Below are 9,437 nucleotides of genomic sequence, written 5' to 3'. Positions count from 1 at the left end.
GGTGGCCTAGTGGTAAGAGCGTGCGACTTGCAATCCGGAAGTCGCGGGTTCAATTCCCGGCTCTTACCAATGGGTTTTTCGGAACTTATGTACGAAATATCATTTGATATTTACCATATTTTACCATTTTCGCTTTTCGGTAAAGGAAATTATCGTGAGAAAACCGGATTAATCCCAATAAGGCCTTTGGGTTGGAAGGTCAGATGGCAGTCGCTTTCATAAAAACTAGTGCCCACCTCAATTCTTGGGATAAGTTGCCAAGCGGACCCCAGGTTCCCATGAGCCGTGGAAAAATGCCGGGACAACGCGAGGAAGATGAATGTAAAAATCCAGAGAGGAAAATAATACCTACGTTTATATGGCGAAGTAGTCCTCCACTGTATCATTTTAAGATGCTTGGAACGAGTTGATACACATGTATGCGGGCGGAGACGACACGCTGGCCTCCAGCGTGCTGTTGGACGGTGAGAGCTCTTCATACACAACAGGTTGACTCCGGCAGAGCGGCTGGAGATGCTCGAGAGCAGGCATGCTACCTTCTTCAATTTATCTTGAAGGGTCTTCTACTACCCTGTTCTGCAAGTTCTATGGGCTGGCTCTGTTTTGCCACTTTCAGATTAACGCTCACCATGCGCCAAGAAAATAAGAGCCACAATCGTCGGCACACGACGCTACTCCATCAAACAAATTAATTTATCCAGAATAATGATTTTATAATAAAATAAAACGACTTTGTAAAACTTTAAATATATTTAACAAAGTTGACAACCGGGGATTCAGTCGTTGGCGAGCTTTCAGTCACGGTGTCGAAGATATCACTGTCTACTTGTTCAGGTTCAGCAGTAGAGTTAGCTCCGTCGGAGGCCACTGGCTTAATTGTAGTAGCACTGCCAGGTTTAGACAGCATTACTCCCTTCAGTCCCATGTCCATGCAATCGAAGTGAAGGATCTGATGACGAACATTAAATAACTTTAGAAAAAAACTCAAAGGCAAAACAATTAACAATTATTTCTAAGTTGTACATAGAACAAGTTTTCAACCACATAAATGAGTGGGTATATTTATAAAAATAGGATTACCAATTGATAAGACAGCCAATCAAGTTAAATCGATACATTTTATCCAGAATTGAAGACTACCACATCTTAAAAAACTACTTCATGCCGCAACAGATTGATATATTGATATTATGATATTATTACTTTTACGTAAAACTTGCACAGGCTGGACTATCAAAATCGCTGCAATCTTACCTTGGTCTGACTCTACTTACCAAGACAGGTGCTTTGTCAATACGAGTGTCCATGTCCATACAAACATGTACCCCTTGGTCTATAAGGGTAATGTCGAATAGGCGTATGCACATGTCCACGAGACCAGGTGGCAAGTACGGAACTGGGATGGGAATGCAGAATGGCGGGGCGTTTGCAGCTGGAAGTTTAATAAAACGTATTAGGGTTATATAATAGTATTTTATGCAACAGTTGATAAGAAGGGTCAAAAAAGGCGAGTGACGTGAGTTACATTGTAAAGGAATGCGCCACGAGCATTTTTTGACAAACTTGAAACAAGCTGCGCAGGACATATGGCTGATAGCTAAGGGGAGCGGGAGAGGAATAAATTTAATCAGACCCCCCCCCCCCCCCCCCCCCACCCCACCCTAGTTCCATTTGCGACGCCCTTAACAGATCCCCATTATCTTAACAGTTCCTACCAATCGTAATAAGGTTTTTAGATGGGACCGTACTCGAGATCTGACGTACTGAGATTATTTACCTACATATTTATTTACCTACCAGAGAATGAAGTCTTGTAAACAGTAGCGTTGTTCATTTGTACGTCCATTTCGATCATAGAATCCGATGGGTCAAAAGTCAGTACTGCACAGGCTGTCGATAAACAAGATAAATTATTTAAAAATTATACATTCATAAATAAAATTTGCTTCCTCTTCTTATATTACATCAGTTAGCTTGGTAGGTGCCTGCTCGTATCTTTAAAAACTATAATATAAAATTAAAAGCTGTACTAACATTTGGTAACATAGTAGATAACATAATTTCAATGGGTGTTCAAATAATAGACCAGCGGTTGAACAAAAATGGGTTTCGATAATATTAAAGTTTTTTCTTTTTTGATATGTCATTGGGAGTATGTTAAATAATACTTTGGTAAAAAGTTAGAAATTTTAAGGTTGAGCTTTCGGTTATATTTAAATATTTTAATTTTTGCTAATAACTAAGTAAATATAGAATTAAAGTTACAGAAAACTTTAGCATATCGAATAACACTTCAATTTATGTACAATTATCAGTTTTTAGAAATCTGGAACAGCTGCTTTCTGGTAAACGTAAAAACACGAGTTATTTTGTAAATATAGAATTAGAGTTGCTGATATTGCAAAATTACGATATTATCGATCAACTTAGTATTCTAGTAAAAAGTTAGACATGTAGACAATGTGCTTGTCTAGATATTGATTTCAGGTTAAGCAGTATAGCTAATATTGAATTAAAGTTTGTAGAGTTAATAATAATCGATCATCAACAATGATCTCAGTTACTAAACAAAAATTTAGAAATATAAAATCACGGCGACACTCATTACTGATATGTATGCATTCCTTGCTTATATAAATACGTTACGTTTCAAACGCGCGGCAAGTTTGCGCGCGCCGCGCGCTGTGGCAGGAGGCAGCGAACAACGGTAGTGGGGAGCGGGGTGCCCTTGACTGCGTCTACGGTCCATCAAAAAAATTCCTAAAGCGTGTTTTAAATTAATAGCAATAGAAAATTGTTATTTTGTTGTTACTATAATAGGTATTGCCCGCGGTTTCGTTCACGTAGAATTCGTTATCGCGTTACATGAATATTATTTATTTATTTAAACTTTATTGCACAAACAAAAAAAAACACAAATGGCGGACTTAATGCCAAAAGGCATTCTCTACCAGTCAACCATTGGGTCAAATAGAGACAAAAAAAACACATTCTCATACAGATGACCACCCTTCCTTGTACCATTTTAAAAGCCAGTTGCAGCTTTTCTTTCCCGATTTTTTTCAGATGTTTGGACTTGGTATTTTCCTCGCGATAGTTATTTGTTTTAAGGGGAATGTTGTTGTTAACCGCTAATGCTAATATTGATAACCGATAGTTATATAGAGATACGTTATAAGGTATGTGCACCCTCATGTTATTTATTTCTGATAAGAAATAAATGTAAGACAAAATTCACAGTGATACATTTCAAGTAGGTTGCCTTGTAAGATTGCGTACGGATAGTTTTTTTGTTTGTTATTTCATCGTATGATATATCAAATGAAAGCTTATTTGAAAGTTGCCGTATTAAAAAAGTTGGTCCAGTTAATGGTCGCCTAGATTAACCGATTTTTATATAAAATGTAGGCAACCATGGACTGGACCAACTTGTTAAAAAGGCAACCTAGTACAGTTAGTAATATAGTACCTGGGCGACCGAGCTTTGCTCGGTTATAACTATTTATTGTAATATGGTGGTGATAATTGTACATAAACTTAAAAAGTAAAATGTGAACTGACAATTATTATTATTTACAATCGATTTTAACCTTACAGCACTTGTCACAGAGTAACGCTATCTATTGTCGATTTCTCTTATTACATAGGTCATTTTTTTTTACTAAATTAAACTTGTGTAAAACAATAAAAATTAAAAAATTATATATAAACTTGAACATATAAAAAAAAACAAAAGGTAGTCACCGGGCGAGATTCGAACCCGTAACACTCGTTTAGCAGTCCGCGTCGTAACCCGCTGGACCAGACGGACAGTGGCCGGCAACACGAAATTAGTGACCATATTCTGCGTCGAAAGAAAAACGCATGAAAACTCGAAAACACGCGTTTTCCCAAACATAAGACTAATCTAGATAGATTGTATACCCCCAAAAACCCCTATATACCAAATTTCAGCGAAATCGTTAGAGCCGTTTCCGAGATCACAGAAATATAATTATATATATATACAAGAATTGCTCGTTTAAAGGTATAAGATAAAATAACTTTTCTTTTGATATATCATGTGACGTTTTCGTTTACACACTAAAAGCACAGTGTAAAAAGTAACAGTGGGCCGACGCCTTTGATGTTTGCGTAAATGCCGACACCGCTCAAGGTCTCCGTACCTACCTAGGGTTATCACAGACTTCCCAAACACACACACACACAACTGCCCAAAAGAGGATGGAAATGTTTTTAGTTTTCATGTTGTATGATGTATGTGTACTAATTTTACAAATGACGTCCATTTTGGAAATAAAGATGGCGGACGTCACTTTTTTGAAAAAGTCGTCATGGGTGTTGTTTTCTGGGTTTTTCGGGGTGTGGATTTCAAAAATGGCATCTATTTTGAAAATAAATATGGCGGACGCTACTTTTTGAAATGGGTGTCGATGTGTGTAGCCGTGATATCAACCACCTTTAATTCTAAAATGGTCTCTATTTTTGAAATCTGCACCAACAAGAACCGCCAAAATTGACGTCATTTTTGTAATTGGAACCCCGAGGAACCTCGGAGATGACACCCATATCGATTTTTAAGAAAAATTTATGTCCGCCATCTTGGATTTCAAAATAGACGTCATTTTCGTAATCGGAATCCTGAGGAACCTCGGATATGACACCCATATCGACTTTTAAGAAAAAATAATTTCCACCATCTTGGATTTCAAAATGAACGTCATTTTCGTAATCGGATCCCCGAGGAACCTCGGAGATGACACCCATATCGATTTTTAAGAAAAATTAATGTCCGCCATCTTGGATTTCAATATGAACGTCATTTTCGTAATCGGAACCCCGAGGAACCTCGGAGATGACACCCATATCGATTTTTAAGAAAAAATAATGTCCGCCATCTTGGATTTCAAAATAGACGTCATTTTCGTAATCGGAATCCCGAGGAACCTCGGATATGACACCCATATCAACTTAAGAAAAAATAATTTCCGCCATCTTGGATTTCAAAATGAACGTCATTTTCGTAATCGGATCCCGAGGAACCTCGGAGATGACACCCATATCGATTTTTAAGAAAAAATAATGTTCGCCATCTTGGATTGCAAAATGGACGTCATTTTCGTAATCGGAACCTCGAAGAACCTCGGAGATGACACCCATACCGGTTTTTAAGAAAAATGAATGTCCGCCATCTTGGGTTCCATAATGGATGTCATTTTCGTAATCGGCACCCTGAGGACTTTCAAAAATAATGAAAACATCAAATACTACATGATACATATACAAACAGAAGCAAGAAACAATTTCTTGCTTTTTAAAGTCTTAAACTACTCATAATTTCTTAAAATAAGTTATAAAACATGTCCGCCATTTTGAATTTGAAAATTGATATCATAATTATTATATATTTTTGTTTACACTGAGACAAATAATTAGCACATGTCGTATGAAATATTTTAATTGTGTGTTTTTTTTTATTTATTTTTATACTACGTCGGTGGCAAACAAGCATACGGCCTGCCTAATGGTAAGCAGTATCCGTAGCCTATGTACGCCTGCAACTCCAGAGGAGTTACATGCGCGTTGCCGACCCTAACACCCTTCCACCCCTCGTTGAGCTCTGGCAACCTTACTCACCGGCAGGAACACAACACTATGAGTAGGGTCTAGTGTTATTTGGCTGCGATTTTCTGTAAGGTGGAGGTACTTCCCCAGTTGGGTTCTGCTCTAGATCTGGAATGACATCCGCTGTGCTGTGCCCTACCACACAGAGCCAGATGACATTTACAATGCCCATACCTCTCTTATAATGCCTGTGCTAAAAATGTGATTGCGAACTACCTGCAATAACTATACAGTACCTGGGCGACCGAGCTTTGCTCGGTTATAACTAACTATTTATTGTAATATGGTGGTGTATAGGTGATAATCTTAACTACATTCTTTTACTAATGTATAATTACTATATGTAATACTAATTAAACTTGTCTAAAACAATAAAAATTAAAAAATTATATATAAAATTGAACATATAAAAAAAAAACAAAAGTTAGTCACCAGGCGAGATTCGAACCCGTAAAACTCGTTTAGCAGTCCGCGTCTTAACCCGCTGGACCAGACGGACAGTGGCCGGCAACACGAAATTAGCGACCATATTCTGCGTCGAAAGAAAAACGCATGAAAACTCGAAAACACGCGTTTTCCCAAACATAAGACTAATCTAGATCGATTGTTTATCCCCAAAAACCCCCATATACCAAATTTCAGCAAAATCGTTAGAGCCGTTTCCGAGATCCCGGAAATATATATACCTATACAAGAATTGCTCGTTTAAAGGTATAAGATAATTAGGCATTAAAACACTCGTGTGATCTTTTTAAGAAACTCACTTCGTTCGTTTCCTAAGCCCACACTCGTGTATTTTAATGCCTTTTATTATGTAGCAGTAACATAAACTACTAATATATGTTGAAAGTAAGTACAGGCGGCTAACACAATGGTAACAAAAGACAAAAGTTTTGAAAATGTAATTTTCATCATCGTCACTTGGCTGTACATTTGAGGGCCTATCGCGAACCACGTTCGACGTTTTACCTCTCTGTCGCACTTGTAAATTCGTACGTAAGTATGACAGGGAGGCAACACGTCGAACGTGGTTCGCGGTAAGCCCTCTGATGCCACCTCCATTAGTCTTTTGTACGCCGGTATAGCCTTCGACTCAATGTAATCTACACTTTTTATGGAAACGTAGTTCCTCCTTCCCGTAGAAATATTTAACTTTCCCATCACCAAGAAAGATTATTTGCTCGCAGTTATTAACTGCTCAATTCCTCGTTTTTTCTCTGTTACTAAGTCAGTACAGTACACATATCAAACATTTTTCACTCATTTTGAAGTCACAATAACTTTTATTCTATAATTAAATTCATGTAATGTCCGCATCTAATTTATGTGCACGATAAACAAACAAATGAATGATTTGAAAGAAAAGACAAACAGCGCTTGCGAAGCTGAGCGGGGGGCGCGGGCGGGGCGAGGTATCTATCGCTCACTAGGTCGGCTACGATAGGCTCCTGCGCGCCGAGCCGACATGTTGACGGACCAGCGCGGCGTGGTTATGAATTTCGCGCCTTTTTAAGTTGATTTTACTATTACAATGCAAGCTACACACAGATATTTCTACCTTTCCATAAAATGGCTGCATATATTATTTTATAGTAATAGACTTATCTCTACGGACTTTAATTCAATATTTGATCTTACAGGACAAAAAACGCATATTAATTGTAAAGCACATATCCCATTCTTCTAATTTTTTGCCTTGCCTATTAACTTAAGAATTTAGATATGATATTGTGGATTTTTCAAACTTTAATTCAATATTGACAAAATAATAAGCTAATTTGAGTTTGACAAAGTAGCACGTTGATTTTTTTTTCTAAAAATTTGATAGCATAAAGCCTCATACATATTATAAAAGACGATGCTTAAATTTTGTACTTTAATTCAATATTCAAAATTCATCAATAAAAATACATAAATACCTTATTTATATCTAACGCTCGTTCTAAATTTTCTTCATATATTACAAATATGCTTAAAAATATGTCCCATACCAGATAAACATCACTTTTCACTCTTTAGAATTATCGAAACTTATAGGGCAAAAATCCGGTCCCACTATTGGTCTAATAACTCACTTTTTCTATCAAAGTTCAGGCTCTGTATCCTGATCCCGGTACAGCATGTACATCGAAGTTCCTTACACGAACAGGGTCCTCCTGTGAACGGGAGTCGCAGCATCCAGCCAGGCTTGTACCACGGTCGGGGCATCATCCTCGTTATTGTCTAAAAACAGATCTATAGTTAATACATACATACTCTCTGTTATTCCACTTTGACCTACGTACAAAAAAATATCGTTATCTGACTTTATTTAAATAATGCAGATACAAATAATTAATATAATTATGTAATGCAGACGACTTGTATTAAAAAGCTGGCTGAATAGAAGTAATAGAACTGAATAAAAACTTTTTAAATTTAAAAAATGCTATTCTAGAAAACAAAACACGCGCGGTGCGCATTCTCTCTTATCCGCCCGGCATTCTTAACTTTATTCATATGTAACATTTTTGTTATTATTAATTTATAAAGTACTTATATAAATTGTGTTCACTGAAATTACCTTGTTCGTTTCTAAATCGTAATACACGGAAAAATCCGTCACGTCCATGGCATCATTGGAGAAGAAATGTTTCCCGATTTTCTTCTGCTTCCATGACGATGCTAGAACATGTCAAAACACAATAGTGTAAGTTTTTCTTGAACATATCTTTACACTTCAAATGATCTGAATACATATTTAATCGATATGAACTACGTAGGTACTTATGACATTGTATTAAACTTTAAATAAATTGAACATATAATTCATTGATGTTCACATTTTTGCACGCACAACAAGCTTAAGAGAATAAGTGGAATAACTTTTTAATTATGTAATTATATGGCACCTTAGTATGTGAAAATTACCTACCAAATGTTTCCATTTTATTGCGTAATATCACTGTTTATAATTACTTTTTTATGGAAAACAAGATGTAATGTGCGAAAAACTCGATTTACTCACCGACAGCTAAACTCGCGTATCCCGCCAAAACCAAGATCACTACTGTTCTCATTTTACTAAAACTTGCTTAAACTTATAACCGCCTCAAGGGACACCATTCAAATAACTAGACACATGTGTAATATCGGCTAGGGTTCGATTTGCGTTTAGTATGCGAGAGACGCCGCGTGCGCCTTGCGGTACTTTCTAGTGAAAACGTCCACGGCCGATCGCAAAGAGCTGTCTTTAAATGCACGCTGATGCTCTCTCATAATACCTACCCATTATAATGATCGTGTTCTCCAGTAATATCAAGTTTATCCTTTTAAACATTTATTAGTTTAAACTGTTGTAGAGTAAAAACACTCACAAAAGGCAGATAGGCCATTATATGCCAGTTAGTAATAATATGTTTAGATATATTAACGTATTATTCAAAATGGACTAGTAAATAAAGTTAACTTTAAAATAGTCACAGGCAAAAGTGGGAATTGCTTTGACATTGGTCAAAATTTGCGCGAGAAAGCCACCCGCTTTTCCATGTAACTGCATTGAACTAATTACTTCGTGTAGAAACGGCACAGAGAACCAGTATTCTGCGCCATGTGTGTTGTTGTTCTGACAATAAACCACAGAAGTGGAGCATGAATCTCGCGACCTAAACGCGTAAGCGCCATAAATTTTGCAGCGTTTTGGTCGCGTGGCACAGGTTGCGATTGCGACAATACTCTTCTCTATAGCAATAATTCTATAATAATAATAACTGCTGGAAATGTTTGAATTGAAAAAAAAAAACATTTTGGTTAGTTCTTTTATTATGTTCACA

The 9,437-nt window shown here is 36.9% G+C and overlaps 1 protein-coding gene across 1 annotated transcript; it reads right to left on the bottom strand.

Annotated features, from left to right (window-relative positions):
* Nucleotides 1–731: 731 nt before the first annotated feature.
* On the bottom strand, nucleotides 732–8,901 carry LOC133518873 (uncharacterized). The gene is made up of 6 exons (XM_061852635.1): nucleotides 8,633–8,901; nucleotides 8,189–8,289; nucleotides 7,701–7,848; nucleotides 1,798–1,890; nucleotides 1,275–1,432; nucleotides 732–949 (listed from the first exon to the last, which is right to left on the bottom strand). Exons 1-6 carry the CDS (start codon nucleotides 8,682–8,684, stop codon nucleotides 743–745), a joined length of 759 nt encoding a protein of 252 aa, XP_061708619.1. The 5' UTR covers nucleotides 8,685–8,901; the 3' UTR covers nucleotides 732–742.
* Nucleotides 8,902–9,437: the final 536 nt, after the last annotated feature.

This window comes from Cydia pomonella, chromosome 6 (genome assembly GCF_033807575.1).
Source record: "Cydia pomonella isolate Wapato2018A chromosome 6, ilCydPomo1, whole genome shotgun sequence".
Taxonomy (NCBI): Eukaryota; Metazoa; Arthropoda; class Insecta; order Lepidoptera; family Tortricidae; genus Cydia; species Cydia pomonella.
The sequence above is the reverse complement of the archived record's forward strand: the minus strand, read 5'-3'. Positions and strand labels throughout refer to the sequence as shown.